The sequence below is a fragment of the Aquarana catesbeiana genome, linkage group LG01 (assembly GCF_042186555.1).
Source record: "Aquarana catesbeiana isolate 2022-GZ linkage group LG01, ASM4218655v1, whole genome shotgun sequence".
Classification (NCBI taxonomy): Eukaryota; Metazoa; Chordata; class Amphibia; order Anura; family Ranidae; genus Aquarana; species Aquarana catesbeiana.
This window is the reverse complement of record NC_133324.1, coordinates 80,755,019-80,774,492: the sequence shown is the minus strand read 5'-3', so window position 1 is coordinate 80,774,492 and position 19,474 is coordinate 80,755,019. Positions and strand designations below refer to the sequence as shown.

General features: G+C 43.4%; 1 protein-coding gene across 1 annotated transcript in view; it reads left to right on the top strand.

Annotated features, from left to right (window-relative positions):
- The window catches only part of SLC45A2 (solute carrier family 45 member 2), a 252,368-nt gene that overhangs the window by 73,009 nt on the left and 159,885 nt on the right, over positions 1-19,474 (top strand). The window contains exon 3 of the mRNA XM_073620857.1: positions 14,437-14,759. Within this exon, the coding sequence (XP_073476958.1) occupies positions 14,437-14,759 (323 nt within the window). The remainder of the gene's footprint in view (positions 1-14,436; positions 14,760-19,474) is intronic.

Below are 19,474 nucleotides of genomic sequence, written 5' to 3'. Positions count from 1 at the left end.
GGCTATTTACGTTCACGCTACTACAGTCAATCTATAATGGGCGTTGGCATTTAAAATGAGTGTTTATCTGGTGTGTGTGTGTGTGTGTGTGTGTGTGTGTGTGTGTGTGTGTGTGTGTATATATCTATATAGATATATAGATATATAGATAGAGAGATATTTTGATATATAGAGAGAGATATAGAGAGATATTTTGATATATAGAGAGAGATATTTCTTTCTCGAACATCACGGGACACAGAGCCACAGTAATTACTGATGGGTTATATAGGTATCACTGGTGATTGGACACTGGCACACCGTATCAGGAAGTTCAACCCCCTATATAATCCCTCCCCCTTGCAGGGATACCTCAGTTTTTACGCCAGTGTCTTAGGTGATGGACGTGTAAAGATGTCCTGTGCTGAGCTCCAAAGGGAATATCCTAAGATCCTATACTGGGGCAAGCCAGGCGAACCGGATCCATTCAAAGTGTCTTTTCATGGCCGAATTGAATGGTACCCGGGCCTCGTGTCCGAAGAAACGAGGTTTTACCCGTAATGCTTCTCTTTTTAGAGAGCTGGACCCCGCAGATCAGAAAATGGCTTTAAACTTCCTAATTTCTGGCGAGGTGCTTTACGGTCCCAGAACTGTTGGATCCCCCTACTGATGGGGGCCCCAGTCTCTGACGGTTTTTTCAAACGGAGCCCACCGTGAGAGGTGAAGATTGGGTCTGTGTAAACGGCACCCTGCGGCTGGATAAGGTAAGAGGAGATTCCACAGAATTTTTGAGTTCTAGTGGCTTTTCTCCTTTAAGGTAAATGCATGCTATGCCTATTGTGACCACCGGGGGCTGCCAAGAGCACAAACCTACACATGCTGACTGATTGTCTCAGGTGTTGTAATCGCTGTGTATGTCCCAGCGTATCAAGCAGGCTGCAAGCAGGTAAGGTGGATGGGGGGATTTCTCATGTTTGAATGTTCCCCCCCCAGGCTAGAGAGGGGCCACAGGGGTCTAGAAAGTGGTTATACCACCCGGGCTCTGTGGCCTAATGGCCACCATCTCTGAAGATAGCCGTTCAGGCAAATCTTGTTACCAGTCTCCCTCCTCCCCCCCCCCCCCCATCCCCAGCCTTTTCTCCAGAGCATGACAGGAGAGTCGGCAGTGCGGGAAGCGCTCGTTTTTTTCAAAACTCGAGGGGGGGGGGGGCGGTAGAGGAGGGGGCGGGATGTCAGCACAGAGTGTTTAGACTCCCACTCAGGCCAGCTGCAGGCTATTAAAGGCACTCTGTACAGGTGCACTCAGCCTTCTGAGAGACACAGAGCTGACGGTCGCATGTAAGGTGGGACACAGGCATTCTCCTAGGCAGCATTTACTGAAGTAACACCAGACTGAGCATTGGGTAGCAAGGCTTTTAGCCAGACTACATCGCTCAGCGGACAGTGTTCATTTGTATACCTCACACCTTGTTGCTTTGCACTATGGGTAGAAGAGGTTCAAGCACCCCAGGAACCAGAGACACTAGGGGATCTCGTTCAGGTTCTGAGGGCCCCCTGTCGGCAGCATCCTTCCCCCCTAAAGATGGGCCAGGGACGGCTAGCCAGGGAGAGCCATCGGGGTCAGGGGCTACACCTGCTTCTGGCACTTCAGCCCCTGTATATATTACACAAGAGGTTTTTTTCCTCAACCATTAATGGTCTAGAGGAAAGATTAATGGCCGTGATTACGTCTTCACTCAGTGGAAGAAAACGCACTAGGCTTTCCTCTGTTTCCCAAGACCCTCAGACAGAGGAGCTCTGGGATAAAGGAGATGAATCCCTTTCAGAGGATCGGGATGGGATGGATGATTCCTCTTCGGAGGATTCAGGTGGAGAGGGACCCTCTGCGACTTCCCAAGAGGAGAAAGTCTTAGTGCAGATCCTCACTGGATTGGTCCGCTCCACATTTAAGTTGCCCATACCTGAAACTGCTAAAGAATCCTCTTCTGCTTTGGGGTCACTGAAACCTTTCCAAGCAGCACATGCTTTTCCTGTTCATACTTTACTTGAAAAGCTTATTTATTCTGAGTGGGATCACCCAGACAAACGTTTTTTTCCGCCGAGAAAGTTTTCAACACTTTATCCGATGGAAGAAAAGTTTATTAAAATGTGGGGAATACCAGCTATTGATGCCGCCATTTCCTCCATAAATAATAGCCTGACTTGTCCTGTAGACAATGCTCAGATGCTCAGGGATCCTGTAGATAAAAGGATGGAATCCCTATTGAAGGATGTTTTCTCCTTAGCAGGATCAGTGGCCCAACCTGCAATAGCAGCGATTGGAGTCTGTCAATACTTAAGAGACCATGTTAAGCAGGTCATCAAAGTATTACCTGAACAGCAGGCCCAGGGGTTTGCTAACCTTCCAGCGGCCTTATGCTTTGTGGTTGACGCCATTAGAGATTCTATCGTGCAAACCTCCCGTCTTTCACTGGGGTTGGTGCATATACGTAGAATCCTATGGTTGAAAAATTGGTCAGCCGAAGCACCATGTAAGAAGCTACTGGCTGGGTTTCCATTTCGTGGTGCAAGGTTGTTTGGAGAGGACTTGGATAACTATATCAAGAGAATCTCTTGTGGGAAAAGCACTCTCTTACCTGTCAAGAAGAAGAGTAAGCGTCCCTCTTTCAAACGGACTCTTTCCCCAGCGCCGGGGGCTTCAGCCTCCAGGCAGTCTCGACGGCCGCCTCCATCGGGGTCCAGAGACAAGAGTCAACCCCAGGGACAAAAGAAGTCCTGGGGAAAGAAGCCTACTAGGCAAAACACTAAGACCTCTGCATGAGGGGGCGCCCCCGGAGTGGGGGGAAGACTGCGACAATTCTCAGAGCTCTGGCAGGAGGACTTCCAGGACAGATGGGTAGTCTCCACGGTAACCTTAGGGTACAAGCTGGAGTTTCAGGAATTCCCTTCTCCTCGGTTCCTCAGATCAAATGTTCCCAGAGACCCAGAGAAGAAGCAGTCGCTCCTTCTAGCGTTAGAGCGACTTTTGTCGCAGGAGGTCATTATGATAGTTCCCGCAAAGGACCAGGGATTGGGCTTCTATTCCAACCTTTTTACGGTCCAAAAGCCAAATGGGGATGTCAGGCCCATTTTGGACTTAAGGGATCTGAACCGATTCCTAAGGATTCAATCCTTCCGCATGGAATCAATTCGAACAGTAGTTCCCACCCTGCAGGGAGGAGAATTTCTGGCATCAATAGACATCAGAGATGCATATCTGCATGTGCCCATTTTTCCTGCTCATCAGAAGTTTCTGCGCTTCGAGGTAGGAGGGCGCCATTTCCAGTTTATGGCTCTGCCCTTTGGGATAGCCACTGCACCTCGAGTGTTCACAAAGATCTTGGCTCCTCCTCTGGCCAGATTAAGGGCTCAGGGTATAGCTGTCATAGCATACCTAGACGACCTGCTCTTGATAGACCGGTCGGTAGCCTCTTTGAATGGAAACTTGAGGACCACGGTCAGGTATCTAGAACACCTGGGTTGGATCCTCAACTTAGAAAAGTCTTTCCTAAAACCAGTAAGAAGACTGGAATATTTAGGTCTGATTATACATACAAGCCAGGAGAAAATATTTCTACCCCAGGCAAAGATCACTGCTTTGAGAGAGCTGATTCTGACAGTAAGGACCAAGAAGGGTCCCTCAGTCCGCCTTTGTATGAGGCTACTAGGGAAGATGGTGTCTTCATTCGAAGCAGTTCCCTATGCTCAGTTTCACTCAAGAATGCTGCAACACAGTATTCTGTCGACCTGGAACAAGAAGGTTCAGGCATTAGACTTTCCGATGCACCTGTCGCATGCGGTGCGTCAGAGCCTCAATTGGTGGCTCATACCCGAAAACCTGCAGAAGGGGAAATCCTTTCTACCGGTTACCTGGACGGTGGTAACAACAGATGCCAGTCTGTCAGGTTGGGGAGCAGTTCTGGAACAGGCTGCGGTCCAAAGAGTATGGTCCAAGACAGAGAGGACCTTACCCATCAACATTCTGGAGATCCGGGCGATACATCTAGCTCTAAAAGCCTGGACTATCAGGCTACAGGGTTGTCCGGTCAGGATCCAGTCCGACAATGCCACAGCAGTGGCTTATGTCAATCATCAGGGAGGCACCCGGAGCCGAGCTGCTCAAAAAGAGGTGAACCAGATCTTAGTCTGGGCAGAGATGCATGTGCCATGCATATCGGCAGTTTTCATCCCGGGAATAGAGAATTGGCAGGCGGACTATCTAAGTCGCCAGCAGTTACTTCCAGGGGAATGGTCTCTGCATCCCGACGTCTTTTGGGCCATATGCCAAAGATGGGGGGTTCCAGATGTAGATCTCTTTGCATCCCGATTCAACAAAAAGATAGACAGATTTGTGGCACGGACAAAAGATCCTCTTGCATGCGGGACGGATGCGTTGGTGATTCCGTGGCATCGGTTCTCACTGATTTACGCATTCCCGCCTATTCTGCTACTACCACGACTCCTTCGCAGGATCAGGCAGGAAAGGAAGTCGGTACTTCTGGTGGCCCCCGCTTGGCCCAGAAGGACTTGGTATGCAGAAATAGTAAGGATGACGGTAGGTTCCCCGTGGACACTACCGGAACGCCCAGACCTGTTATCTCAAGGTCCAGTGTTCCATCCTGCCTTACAAACGCTAAATTTGACGGTTTGGCTATTGAGACCCACGTTCTGAAGAGTCGTGGGCTCTCAGGTCCTGTCATATCTACCTTGATTAATGCAAGGAAGCCAGCTTCCAGGATGATTTATCATAGAGTCTGGAAAGCTTATATAACCTGGTGTGAATCTAGAGGTTGGCATCCCAGGAAATATGTCATAGGTAGAATCCTTGATTTTCTACAGATGGGATTAGAGATGAAGCTGGCCTTGAGTACCATCAAGGGCCAGGTCTCTGCTTTATCAGTATTATTTCAGCGGCCACTTGCTTCGCATTCTTTGGTCCGAAACTTTATGCAGGGGGTGATGCGTCTTAATCCTCCGGTTAAAGCGCCCCTAAACCCCTGGGACTTGAATTTGGTCCTGGCTGTGTTACAGAAACGGCCTTTTGAACCAATAAGTCAGATTCCTTTGGTCTTGTTGACAAGGAAATTAATTTTTCTGGTGGCCATCTCTTCTGCTAGAAGAGTATCAGAATTAGCAGCTCTTTCCTGTAAGGAGCCTTATTTGATTATACACAAGGATAGAGTGGTACTACGCCCTCATCCTAGTTTTTTACCGAAGGTGGTTTCTGATTTTCATTTAAACCAAGACATTGTTCTACCTTCCTTTTTTCCAGATCCCTGTTCTCCGGAAGAGAGATCTCTACATTCGTTGGATGTAGTAAGAGCAGTTAAGGCCTATCTAGGGGCAACTACTCAGATCCGCAAGACGGATGTTTTGTTTGTGCTGCCAGAGGGTCCCAATAGAGGACAGGCAGCGTCAAAAGCTACCATTTCTAAATGGATTCGACAGTTGATCATTCAAGCTTACGGTTTGAAACAGAAGATTCCTCCGTTTCAGATCAGGGCACATTCCACAAGGGCTATTGGTGCTTCTTGGGCAGTGCATCACCGGGCCTCTATGGCTCAAATCTGCAAGGCCGCAACCTGGTCTTCAGTTCATACATTCACCAGATTCTATCAGGTGGATGTGAGAAGGCATGAGGATATCGCCTTTGGGCGTAGTGTGCTGCAGGCAGCGGTACAGGGTCCTCAGGTCTGATTGCACCCTACTTGGTCGTGGTTCCCCCCCCTCAGGTAGCATTGCTCTGGGACATCCCATCAGTAATTACTGTGGCTCTGTGTCCCGTGATGTTCGAGAAAGAAAATAGGATTTTTTAAAACAGCTTACCTGTAAAATCCTTTTCTTTCGAAGGACATCACGGGACACAGAGGTCCCACCCCTCTTCTAATACACTATATTGCTTGGCTACAAAACTGAGGTATCCCTGCAAGGGGGAGGGATTATATAGGGGGTTGAACTTCCTGATAGGGTGTGCCAGTGTCCAATCACCAGTGATACCTATATAACCCATCAGTAATTACTGTGGCTCTGTGTCCCGTGATGTCCTTCGAAAGAAAAGGATTTTACAGGTAAGCTGTTTTAAAAAATCCTATTATCTATATCCACAAATATAATACTTTTCTTGCAGTTAGCAGCCAGTGTTGGGAGAGAGAGAACCCTGTGCTGCCAGCACCTAGGAGAGTAAGACCACAGCTCTAAAAAGCAAGCTCTCCTACAGTTTGAAATGCTCCCCCTGAACACTGTTTTAATCAACCATGCTCTTGTTCCCTGAGCAGTGCTGTGGGGTTAGGTGTGTTTGGGAGTGCTGGGCTGCTTCTTGTGTATAAGAAAGGCTGTCTAGCCAGCACACATTTATTTATTTATTTTTTCCTTATGCTGCAGCTTTTGTTTTTTCATTTTAAGGTATTTACATAGAGCTCAGAATCTCTGAAAAGAAGACAAAATCTTACAATACAACTTTAATAAATTCCAAATATAACTGTGCAATATAACTGTGCATGAGAGCAATCATTGCATGTAGGCAGGTGCAGGTTTTCCTCCATTCATTAGGTGGCACTGTGCCTTTTTATAAAGATGAAGTGGAGTAGGTTAGGGGAATTTGTCTCTGACAGACCCAACCAGGACAGGGGCTTTCGGAGGGGACTGCAGGCTAGCCTCTGCCTACTGACTATGGGCCCTGGTTTTTGAGGGGGCGCTATTCTTTGGGAGGTGTACCTGGGGGACCTTTTTTGGCGTAGTTTTACTTCAAGCCCATGTCTCCCCAAAACGCACAAACTCTGGGAACTGGAGGGCCTGAATACTTATTTGGGGCCTCTATGCCCAAACCAGCATTGACTGCATCAACCCCCTACTATACTCTGAGCATATGTTAAAAGTAATCAGCTCAAAACAACCCGATGCCGAGGTCTCCTGCTGCAATCTGTTTATTAAGGTGTTATGTATTTAATAATAAGTCTGTCTTTCCCATTGTTTGTCTCCTTGGTGTGAATTCCCATTGTTAATTTAGTCGCCTATTGTTTGTTTGTCTTGTTGGCTAATCTTCTTGAAGGCTCCTACATGACAGGATTAGTCTTGTGTCAACCTCATTATCTAACCATTGTGTGATGTTTTGGGTAATCTTTGGTTTTATTGTTCATGTGGTGACTGCTCTACTTTTAAAGTGTATAAAAACCTGTGTTTCTGCTTAATAAACAGTCATTCCTTTTGTGCCTCAACATCTTGTTTGGGGTAAAGGGCTGGTATTAGCTCTCGGTCTGCTGGAAGGGTTTGGGGGGCAGGAAGCACTGTTTGGCAGAAGCACCCAAGCAGGGTGCCAAGCAATCCATCACCGTCCCCTCATAGATTCTTGTCAGAGTCTCGGAGAAACCAGCTGGCTGTCTGGGTGCTGCAACCTCACTGCAGTGTTAGTTTTTAGCTATGGTACTGCTATTGCAAGAGGATCTGACGTCACCCTAGCATAGTAAAAAAAGACAAAATATCAGTTTCAGCATTGAAGGTTGCTGAGACCACTGCATTGTCTGTGCATGCAGGCTTAAATATGCTGCAAAGGAATGATTTAAAGAAAATCCTCTATGGTTGTTTTTTTTTTTTTTTTTTTTTTTGGTGGATTTAACCACAAAGAGAAAAACTAGTTTTAAGGTGAGCGTTTGTATAGGATAAAGGTGTTTGTGTGTGTGTGTGTGTGTGTGTGTGTGTGTTTGTGGTTTTGTGTTTTGTTTTTTGTCTTTTATTGGGTGGAAAATTTAGCTGGAGATTATCTCGAGGCTTTTCTAAACCATGTAAGTAGGGAGAGGCATAAAAATGTGAAAAGGATCCTAAATCTCCACCTAATGTAATAAACTGAGAATGCAACATATATTAATATTGCATATTAATATTTTCTCAACTAAAAAAGATTGTACTACTTAGTATTAACCATAAAAAAAATCAAATACTGTACATTCCCTTTACCAAAAGCTAGTCTCCTGCGCTTAAGCGGCCTTGCTGCCCTCTCAGGACAATGGGTATTCTTATGGAGTGTAAAACAGCAGGAAAAGGATGCACTGACCTGGTGCATAACCAAAATAAATTTTATGATCATAAAACAACAATTTTTACTCCCAAACGCACAGCATACATGTGCATATCATAGCAAGTGAGACCAATCGCCTTCAGGTCTGCTGTAGTCCACCAATAGTGTGGGAAGACCCGGCAGCGTCCATAATGGCTGGCGCGTTTTAAGGGCAAACCCTCTTCATCAGAGCCAAAGTAGTGAATGACCAGTTCATCTCAATGCACATATATACACATGTCCAGAAGTGTCCATTTCAAAGGATTCCACTCCCCAGGAAATTAGGGGGTGGAGTCAACACTGTATCCTGGCCTAGGCACTTTGCAGGGGGGGGCAGCATGGAAAGAGTACCCACCGGCTTGCGCTACACTGTTAGTGTAGCGCCAGTCTTATGGGGCGGACTGGGCTGAGAGGCAAATTAGCCTAGCGCCCCATAAAGTGGCCTCACTTCTTCTGTTATGCGTGTGGCTGGCATTCCGCAACTGGTGGGGGGGCGCCGCTTCTAATTTTGACTGTCCTCTCATCCTGGACCACAAACCTTCCTCACTGTGCTATATGTTTTCTTCTGCACCACTGGCATGGTTATATCTTCTTAGTCCTCTCCATAAAATTATCAGAAATTTGTGCTAAAAGTAGAACTATAGGCAACACTTTTTTTTTTTTTTTTCATTTTGGATTGAGTAAGGGAGGGTTATAGCCCCTGTCGGTTTATCTTTTACCATCCCTGTCCCATTGCAGAGATTTCCCTTCACTTCCTGCCCCATAGCCATACAGGAAGTGAGAGGAAATCTATGCAAATTAAGGGAATAACTAATGTCCCCACTTGAAAATTTCAGGGTGGGTCTTAAACAGCAAGGGGCGTGGCCTTGACAGGAAGGGGTGGGTCATATTTAAATTAGGGGGTGCATGAGTTTAGTCAGGCCTAGGGCAGCACAAAACCTAAATACACTACTGGGTGGAGTCAAGCGTGTGTGTGTGTGTGTATTTTAATAAATATAAGGAATAGTTACCAGCATGTGTACCATACCTGATACTGTTCACTTAGATGTACTACTGCATTATTTGCAGCTGTCATAAGTAAAGGAGTTTGTTTTGTGCGTATTTCGACATCCAGACCATGTCTGTAGGGGACTTGCCAGAGGGTCTACACCTTGTGGGTCCTATAACAAAGGGATTGTAGTGGATTCATCCTGTTTGTTAATACTGGGCACCCACAATTTCTCAAGATACCAGATGGGATGCTCGTGGCGGAATGCATGCCTAGCATCCAAAACCCTTAAGTGTGGGTGGATGTGCGTTCCACCCGCCATTTCTGGCTACTACCATGTCACTTCCAGTTTCGACACATCGCACCCCTTGCCTTTCAAGCAGACTGCCGTTTACGGCTCTGCCTGGCTGTAAGGGTCAGTGATGTGTACTGATCCCGATTCACTAGGACAGAGCGCTCTCTACCAGGTGTGTTGGGGTACCTTGGGCTATCCCGCATCAGTGGCTCAAGTTTGCAAGGCTGCTACATGGTCTTTGGTTCATACATTCACAGGGTTATACAAGGTGGATGTCCAGAGCTGCGGAGGATACTGCCTTTGACCGTCGTATGTTACGGGCAGCAGAATAGGTCCTTTTTTTAGGTGGCAGTTTCTTTAATTGTGTTTCCTCCCCCTCACGTGTATTGTTTAAGATAGTAATGATTAGAACCTGCTGTGTCCCATTATGATGTGCATTAAAGAAAATTGGATATTTTTTCTACATACCTGTAAAATCATTTTTTTTTTTTTTTTTTTTTTTTGTTGTTGTTTTTTTTGTACATCACGGGACACAGAGGTCCCTCCCCTCTTTCTGGGAATGTATTGCTTGCTATAAAACGGTGGCACTTCCTGTATAGGAGGGGTTATATAGGGGAGAACTTCCTGTTTGATCTTCCATTGTCCATTCACCTATAGGTGGCGTATAACCCAGATAGTAATGATCTATAACCTGCTCTGTGTCCCGTGATGTACGATAAAGAAATTGATTTTACAGGTAAGTATGTAGAAATTTTTTTTTTTTTAAATCGGCTTTATAATAATGTAGAACCCCCTAAGGTTGCTAGGATAGTTAGGTAAATTTTAGTTCTGTTTGGCTCCACTGTAATCAGTGGAGAAGTTTGCAATATGCTTTGGGTTGTTCTGGGTTCCGGTTGCAGGTTGATTTTCTCCCTGCCTTCTGGAGGGTTCCAGAATATAGTGGGCTGGAAAGGCAAATCAACAACCTGAATATTTGTTGCATCAGCCAATTCCTGGGGGAGGGTGCCCAGTAGGAGGCGAGGGAGTGCATAAATAGTCAGAACTGAGGTAGCACTGTTCTTGTCCAGGAGAAGTTCCCAGCCCTAAGGGCTGTTGCCCTTCCAGGCAGCCCAGCTAAAATTCTGCCTGTGTTCACTGAGGTCCCAGCTTCTGCTGATCTGGGGGGGGGGGCTGCTTGCTGAGATTGCTGCAAGTATAGAAGAGTTTTTGCTGAGGATCCAGTCTTGAAAGTTCACTAAGGAAAGTCTGTCGGATATTGGAAGGTGGCATCAAAGTATCCAGGGACAGAATTCTGGTCACTGCTGCTGGAACCTCTTGTGCGTTAAGGTAAAGCTTGCCTGGCCTGAGACATTGCATATGGCATTGAAGTGCTCTCTGTTTTTGGCCTCTGAAGGGACTGTTCTTAGGAGTAGCTACAGAGTGAAGCATGTCCTTTTGTTAATGCTCAGGGTTTCTGGAGTATTTCATGGCTCCCTACGTCCTATCCCAATTATTCAGCAATACATTTGAAAGAAAATCAACCCCTAGATTGTTTATTAGGCCTGAAGAATGACTGTTGCTGTGTGCTTGGCTGCTGCCAAACTAAGCTGGAAAAGGAACCTGGGGCAATTCAGAGGGCTCTTTTGGGGGTGAGCGCTACAATAATAATACAAACCATAGTTCTATATGACAATCAATATAATCTTTCTGCAAAAATCTCCTTACGGGTTGTGAGGTTTTATCTGTCTGCTAGAAATCTTTTTCCACAACTTCCTGGATCCTCTGCAGCTTCTCCTCTGCTGTTTACACTCCATTTCTATGGACTACATATCCCATGGTACCAGCAAAATAAAAAATTGCTGCGCTAACACAAAAAAGTGATAAATACAATATATGAAAAATCATAATAAAATCCTCAAAGAAAAAATAGTTCCATAAGTGATGACAGTCCAATGATGAAGCTTATAAATCACTCCAAAGGGATGAAAGAAATCCGGTGTTCAACATAAGTCCAATAGACACTTTTTTTTTTTTTTTTTTTTTTTTTTTAATGTGAAAATCAACTGAAAAAGGTGAATCACCCAGTTGTGCCTCCACCATATGATAAGAAATTGCTGCTTACCAGAGAAAGTGGATTCTAATTTATAAGCCTCATAAAGGCAACATGGAAATCTCAAATATTCCCATAGTGTAAAACAGGCATGTCCCTAGTGAACTGACGAAACGCGTAAGGTGGGGTCCATGTTCCTGACGTCATCACGTTGTTTACAATCACATCCAGATTGTTGCCAGCTGCTTATTGTTTTGATTTACCAGAGCACTAACATAGAATTTTGTGACTCCTGCACTTTCGTCTTACCTCGGCCCGCAGTGTCATTTTCCTCCTTCACCCCACTGCCTTCTGGGACCCGTGTGTGTCCCAGAAGATGGGCCATTCAGAAAGCGCCACATGACTTGCGCATGTGCAGTAGGAAACCGGCGGTGAAGCCTGCAGGCTCCACTGCCACTTTCCCTTGGTTATAATGGCGGCGCCTGCACCCGAGCCAATGGACGGATTGGCCTTGGGGGGGCTGACATCACGCGCTCCCTGGACAGATAAGTGTCCTTTATTAAAAGTCAGCAGGTACAGTGTTTTGTAGCCGCTAACTTTTAAAAAAAAATAAATAAAACATTTAGCTGGAACACTGCTTTTAATATATGATTTTACATTTTAACCATATATATGCTTTATATTCATGAATTGATGGCTAACCTGGTACAATACTCTGCTTTATCTCATGCTGTAAATATTTTTTAGTATTTTTACAGTGTACCAAATAAAAGCCTTAAATATAAAATTCAGGTGTATGTAAACTAGTCAGTGTTACGGTAATGTTAAGCGAAGCTGACTAATTTTGACCTATGCATCTAGGCATTTATGACCTCTGAGCACGAAAGAGCTAAATCACAAGTCCACATTCGCTATAAAATACATTTGTAATTCTCCCAGCAGCATCTGAATAGACGCCAATAAAATGTTACCTTTTACAGAAGAGAAGTCCTTTTCCCAGCAATAGTGCCTGCAGCCTCCTGAGTACGAACCTAGAGCAGTAACTCCAAAGCTTGTCCCACAAGACTTGATTTATACCAAGTAGAAAAATAGACTCTTAACCTGTCAAATAGATGAGAACCCTATTCCTTAAAGGCCTATAGCATCACATATAGCAGAGTAATATCCTTCAAGTGAACCTGTCATGAAAGAAGTACAGTAAAACCTTGGATTGAGAGTAACTTGGTTTGAGAGCGTTTTGCAAGACAAGCAAATTTTTTAATTTTTTTTTTTTATAAATTTTGACTTGATAAAATAGCAATGTCTTGATTATAAGAGTAACGTCATGTCACAACTGAGTATAAAAGAGAAGAGAGGTTCTCCTAAGTGTAGCACCTCTCGTCTCTTTATATAATGTAGCTCCTGATGGAATTTTGCTTCTAATCTCCTTGTGGAGGCTGCAATTTGTAGATGGACATTTTATGGTTACTGAACCTACCAAATTACTATAATCATTTTATATGGACTATAAACTGAAGGTTGTGGAATGAATCATCGGTTTCCATTTATTTCTTATGGGGAAAGTCACTTTGATATGAGTGCTCTGGATTACAAGCCTGGTTCCGGAACAAATTATGCTTGCAATCCAAGGTATTACTGTACTTAGGCTGCCATTGCTGGCTACCTCATAATAATGTAAGATGCTAGGCCATGTCGGAGTTCAGTATTTTAGAGTTGCTCTGTGATCATGAAGAAGCTTGAAGCGTTGCTCCAAGCTGAGGCTGAATTGTCTCCCTACCAGTATTTAGGAAATGGGAACAGGCATCAAGTTCACTCATCCAGAAGTGTCAAGATGTGTAATCTAGGACTGACCTCAGACCAACCCAATTCTAATGAAGTGTATTAAATGTGGCCTCAGCCAGCGTTCTACTGCTCCGTCGTGCCCTCAAATGCGGTTTACCCCACCCACTGGGGCTTGGTCAATGCATTATAGTTGCTCTGTGCTGTAAATTTTTTTAGAATTACTTCTCACTGTGCTTGATCTTCATCAGCTAAAAACTCACTGAAGCCAAAGCATCAGCATGACAGGCAGGGAATTGGTATTCTCCAAAACGAGGTCAGCAGTGGAACCCTTTAAGACCATACTACAGTGAATGGTTATGCCTTCATCTCTAAATGGAATTGAGGTTTTATTGTATTTTATTTAATAATATTTAATTTTATTTAAAGCCCAACTCTAGCTAAAACCACTTTTGGATAGTCAGGAACATTAGGAGCCTTTATCAGGTTTTCGCCATTTGTGCTCTAATCGGGAGATATACAGTATGTCAGGACAGGAAATAATGAGTAATCAATCCAAAGGGGTCACCTATTGAAACACCTTTTTTAGCAGAGTAAGGAAGATTTAGAAAATGTTATTGTTGGTGTCTCTGCCTTCTAGTCTCACCCCCTATTTCTTGTATGGATGTTGCAAGGACAGGCGAGAAGTCTCCCCCGTGGGGTCACAGACAGGAACGAAAGACAAAAATGCAAAGGAATAAAAAAATAAAAACCCAATAAAACTATTTCACACTCACCCTATGAAAAAAAAAAAAAATTAAAATCCTAAAAAAAATACATATAGTAAGATTGAATAAGGACATTGGTCCATCCAGTTCAACCTGTTATTATTCACGTTATGTGAACAAAATGTTAAATCATACCTCCCAACTTTGTGAGATGCGAAAAAGGGACATATTCTAGCATAAAGTGTACAGGCAAAGGACATGCCCCTGCAATATCCATAATAACATGAACTATGGAGTTTAGTGCATAAAAATGAATGGTTTAACTCCATTTTTTTTTTTTATTTATTTTTTTTGTTAAAGATAAAGTGCAATATAAAGCTCTTTACATCTGACCAAAAAGAGGGACCACTAAGGAGAAAAGAGGGACAGATGGATTTGGTTCCAAAAGACTGACAGTCCCTCCATATCAGAGGCAGTTGGGAGCTATGGTTAAAACTATTAATGAAGGATATAAAAAATGACAATTTTTCTTATGCCTAATCTGCACATATTATTGTGTTTCCCAATCAGGACTTGGAGGAGCACTGGGATATTTCACAGGTGCCATTGACTGGGGCTCTACAATTCTCGGAAGGCTGATGGGTTCTGAATTCCAAGTCATGTATTTCTTTGCAGCTTCATGCTTCGTGGTGCTTCTTGTCGTACACTTCTCCAGCATTCCAGAGGTTCCCCTAGTAGAGGACGACAAATCAGAGTCCAAGCCCCTCATGATGCACAATGGGCTAGGTGCATACGGCTCTATAGACAAAGCACAGAACGGCAGTTTAAAGATGGCAGAGCCAAAACTAACATCTTTACCACATATAGATGATGATGAAGAGGAAGACACAAAGGTATGTTGGATAAATAACACCTTTCATATAAAAGCGGTCATGTTGACTGCTTTATTGTTCATCTAACTTTTTTAAAAGGTTCAGTCAACCCTGAAAAATGTATCTATTCAATGTCATTAGAGGTAATATATCTTGTGCTGTCCTGTCAAGTTATCCTTCCTTAGAGGTCTGTATCCTTTTGACCAGTCCTGAATTTGAACTTGTGAAAAAATTGTGAAAGCCCTAGTGTAAAGCAGAAAGTGTGTGTGTGTGTGTGTTTTAATTTTTATGCAAACACTCTGAAATTGGAAGTTTAAAAATAGTGCATGCATGCACACCTAAATTATACTGTATGTATCCTGTGATTTCTCCAGACGTTCTCCTAGCTGCTGCAGGCACAATGCAAGACCTGGGATTCTCAATGACTTCATGGGTTCATCTCTGCTGGCTGAACTGTCCAGAGGTCATATGCTTTCCACCCCTCCCAGTGCAGAACAGTGTGCCCCTCCCAGTCCTGCCCTGTGTTCCCCCTTTTTCATTTGTTGACAGCTGTATTTGTTTTGTTTTAGAAACAAGTAGGTATTTTCCAGATTCCTGGCAAAGAAGCAACCCTAACACTGAGAAGCTATTTAAAGCCTATTCCATCCAAAAAACCTGGCAAAAACACTCCTTTTGCCATCCCCATTGATTGAATTTGCTAAAATGATTGATTTTGCAGAAATCTGCAAAAATTAGAACTCTGTTTCACCCATCTCTATTGAGGACCACTATAAAAAGCCCTCTCAATTTTCTTGTTGACATGAGATTTCTATTATGTGGACATTCTGCTTTTGCTGTGCTGTGTTTGTGGGATTGGTTTTTGCATTCACTGATTCAATTTTCTTGTTCTTAAGAGCTGGTGTGTAAACTGTTCCTGATGCTAAGTCTTCTTGTCTAAACCTGATATCTAATTTGAGTTCAAATTAATTAGCAAAGAGTTTGAAGTTTTGGATGGCACTTACCGCCTTGGAGGCCTATTACCTGACTCCCTATCCCCATTGTGGGTCTTGGAGTGGCAGCAGTGAATTTATTTATTCTGTACTAACCCATAGATCTGTACATTTCTGAAGGAGTGGAATAGAATAGGAATAGAATACAAGAAACAAGTCAGGTGAGACTGCCTGTTTCTAACTGCTTAAAAAAATTGTGGAGTTTGGTGGTTCCATATACCATTCATGTAAGATGTCCATATGCTGGGTAATAAGGCAATCAGGTTGTGTATATGTGGGTTTCTTTATACTATGATGTATCGTTGATTTTTATGAAAAATGTGTACCAAATAAAAATTATGGCTAATGGGTGCCTTTTAAAAGTCCATACTAGTTCCTCCTGTTTTCTACATGATATATGATCTTAATGTGGCACCATACCTAGAGCCAAATAAAATGGATTCTACTGCAAAAAAAAAACAAATCTCACAGAGAAAGGTTTAATCATTTTCTATACCCGATAGGACTGTATGTCTCCCAACTCATGGGGGGTAGAAACCCCATGAGTTCTTAAACTTATGTTGGCATTCAGATACAACGTAGGACATCTGCATTTCAAAAAATAATTTTCGATCTTTTTAAATCTGCAGCTTTCGGTAAAAAATGATCTGGTGATCTTGATATGAAGTTCATTGTTTAGAAACTTCTGTTATGGGATGGCAACTGTTCTTTAATTGTGCACTACCCAGTCACATGCGCTCCTGATGGTGACTACAAGCAGCCATGCTAACACATTGCACAGACCTGGTCTACCACCACTATCAGGAAGCCAATCAAGAGCAATGATATGTACTCTGTGTTGGAGTAAGTGTATGTAGATGTGAAGTAGCTGAAAGACATTGTAGATCAGTAGCACTGAGATGCAAAAAGGGATGAAGAAGAGGTGAAAAAGTTTTACTATGAAAGCAAAAGGCGATTTGTATCATACAGTGCTTTAAAAACCTAATGTCTACATATTGGGTTATCCACTAAAATCCCAGTTGCAAGCAACATCTTCTGGGCTTTGACACACACAAAGATTCTAACTCTTTTCACCTGACAAATTAATCCTCAGTTCGTTTCCCATTTGCTTCTATATCAGGTCATTGAGCCAGTTTGTTTTTGATGTTTTTTTCTTTTTTTGACAAGTTTTTGTACTTTCTTTTTATATATACAGATTCTTGAACACGGTGGACTTTCATGTCTTTTTGAATTCAAGTCTTTTACACATCTAACAAAATGCTTTTACTTGGCTTGACATTCATGTGTCCATTGTATGCAGTGTAAAACATTTTCCCCATTATATTATCATTCAGTAGATAAGGAAGTTTAGGCTAACCCTAAAATTACCAGTACTTCTACAAATTATAGACTACTTTAAATTGTTGGGGGGGGGCTGTGAAAATGTAACAGAACTATTTGAAATCAATTATTTGCAGTCAAAAGTCAAGTAAGACCCCATCTAACTGAAGGGATAAAAATGCATTCTCTGCAAAAAAATGCTGCTCTGGGGTCTCGTAGTAGCCAGTCAAAGCCTAGCCATTGGCCACATGGAAAGTGAGGGCCAACAAAGCTCGTTCTTTCACATCTGGTGGACATGTTAGAAAGTGCGAGGATTTTGGATAAGGGTTTTATAATTTTATTTATACTTTGACAGGGACAAACCTCAAAAAAAATGAACAAGCCCTCTTGGGCCAACCTGTAGTGGAGGCTCCCAGGTACACGAGATGACTAATTGCATTTCTTTCATAGCTGCAAGAGTTGCTATTGCCAGGGCTTAGAAGTCTTTGATAGTCCCATTTGACTTGGTTAAGGCTAAATTATCCTGGCTAATGATTAACGAACGACTTTCAGCTATCTTGAACAATAAAATTGAGGGTTCGAAAAAACTTGGGACCCATGCATCAAATATCTCATGGGGAACACCTAGTGCACTTTTGGCTCTTCAAAATCTTTGGTAGCGTAGCTTGATGTGGTTGCACAGGCACCCTTTTTTTTTTTTTTTTCGCTTTTCTCTTTTCCTCCTTCACTTTTTTTTTTTTTTTTTCAGCCCGGGTTCACACCACAACGGGCTGCGGATCGCACAGGAGCGCTGTGCGTCCCTGTTCCACGTTTCAGGGACTAATCAGGGCCGATTCAATGCCTGAATTCGGCCCTGAAACGCAGCCAAAGACGCACAGCGTTTTTGTGCAGTGCGCACCGCAGCCGCTCCGGAGATATGTGAACTGGCTCCATAGGGAGCCAGTCACATTCTCCTGCTATGCGAATTAGAGGTGCGGAAACGCACCTCTAATTCGCATAGGTGTGAACCCGGGCTTAATCTGTGTTCCTTTTCCTATCTGGAGATCAATATTTTTGTTTGTATTGAAATTTATAGGGCCTTCTGGCCAGGGATCTGCCTGAGAAGATATAGTCCTGGATTTTGTTTACCCGATCTGTTTTTTGTATTTTGTTGTGGACCTAATGTGCACTCTATAATGTTATAGTTACAGTTTCAGATTGGCAAACATACTTTTGCTCTGCTATGGTAATATCCATGGCTGTGTTTTTAAATGAGCGTTTAAGTTTTGTTTCATGTCTCTGAAAAAATTAAAATTATTGGAAATAAAAGTGAAGGCCAACCAGTCACAAGATTTATTTACATTTTAATCCTCCTCTTTACACAAGACCACATGACCAATGCGTATAATGTCATTTAGCAGGCTAATGGAGCAGCATGTTTTAGATCAGATTTTATGCATTTGGGTTGCTCTAATTTTTTAGGGGTTTTTCTGTTGCAAAATCACAGTGCTGTAAGTACAGAAGGGGTTGCCTTTTGGCATCAATATATTCAATGCCTAATAAGGCAAGTACGGTATTCTACAGATTAGGTTATGGCCATTAGGTTATGGGTTATAGCTAGTGTTGGGGTCAGGGCCTAGGGGATTAGGTTTTAAAAGTCAGTCCCCACCGAGCATTTGTAATAATTTGTTAGGCCAGACATTTTCCAATGTTCAGGTGACAAGACTGGAACTTGGAGTGTTTTTATGTTGCTGTAGCCCACCTTCTCTTAGATGTCTGACATGACAAGCATTAGGAAATGCCTTTTCTGCAAACAGCTTTTATAGAAGGAGTTTATTTGAGCTTGTGTTGACTTTTTTTGTCAACTTGTATAAGTATGCCCCCTCTAATAGAAAAGGTGTTTTTGTCCACAGAGATTAGGCTCAATGGATGCAACTATGAAGTTCATTCAAAATATTTTTCAAATCAGATTTCTGTTTGAGGAGGTGAGTAAAAACTTATGGCCCGTACACACGATCCAAAAATCGGATGAAAAATACCACTGTCAGGTCACCTGAGGCCAGGTGACAGATGCACACCTTTGGTGTCAGGAGTGCTCTGCTAAGGTAGTGGACCCTACGGCTGACTGCTGCGGATGGAGCTCTGGGTGGTTCAGGAAAGTAGACCCACTGGAGCACCAACACGGATCCCACTGGGAGCGAGAGCATAAGATTTCCCAAGGCGTGGAGTCTAATGCCGCGTACACACGAGCAGACTTTTCGACAGACTAGGTCCGGCGGACCGGACTCCGTCGGGCAATTCGACCGTGTGTGGGCTCCAGCGGACTTTTTTTTCCCCAAAAGTTTGACGGACCTAGAAATAAAACATGTTTCAAATCTTTCCGATGGACTCGAGTCCGGTCGAAAAGTCCGCTCGTCTGTATGCTAGTCCGACGGACTAAAACCGAAG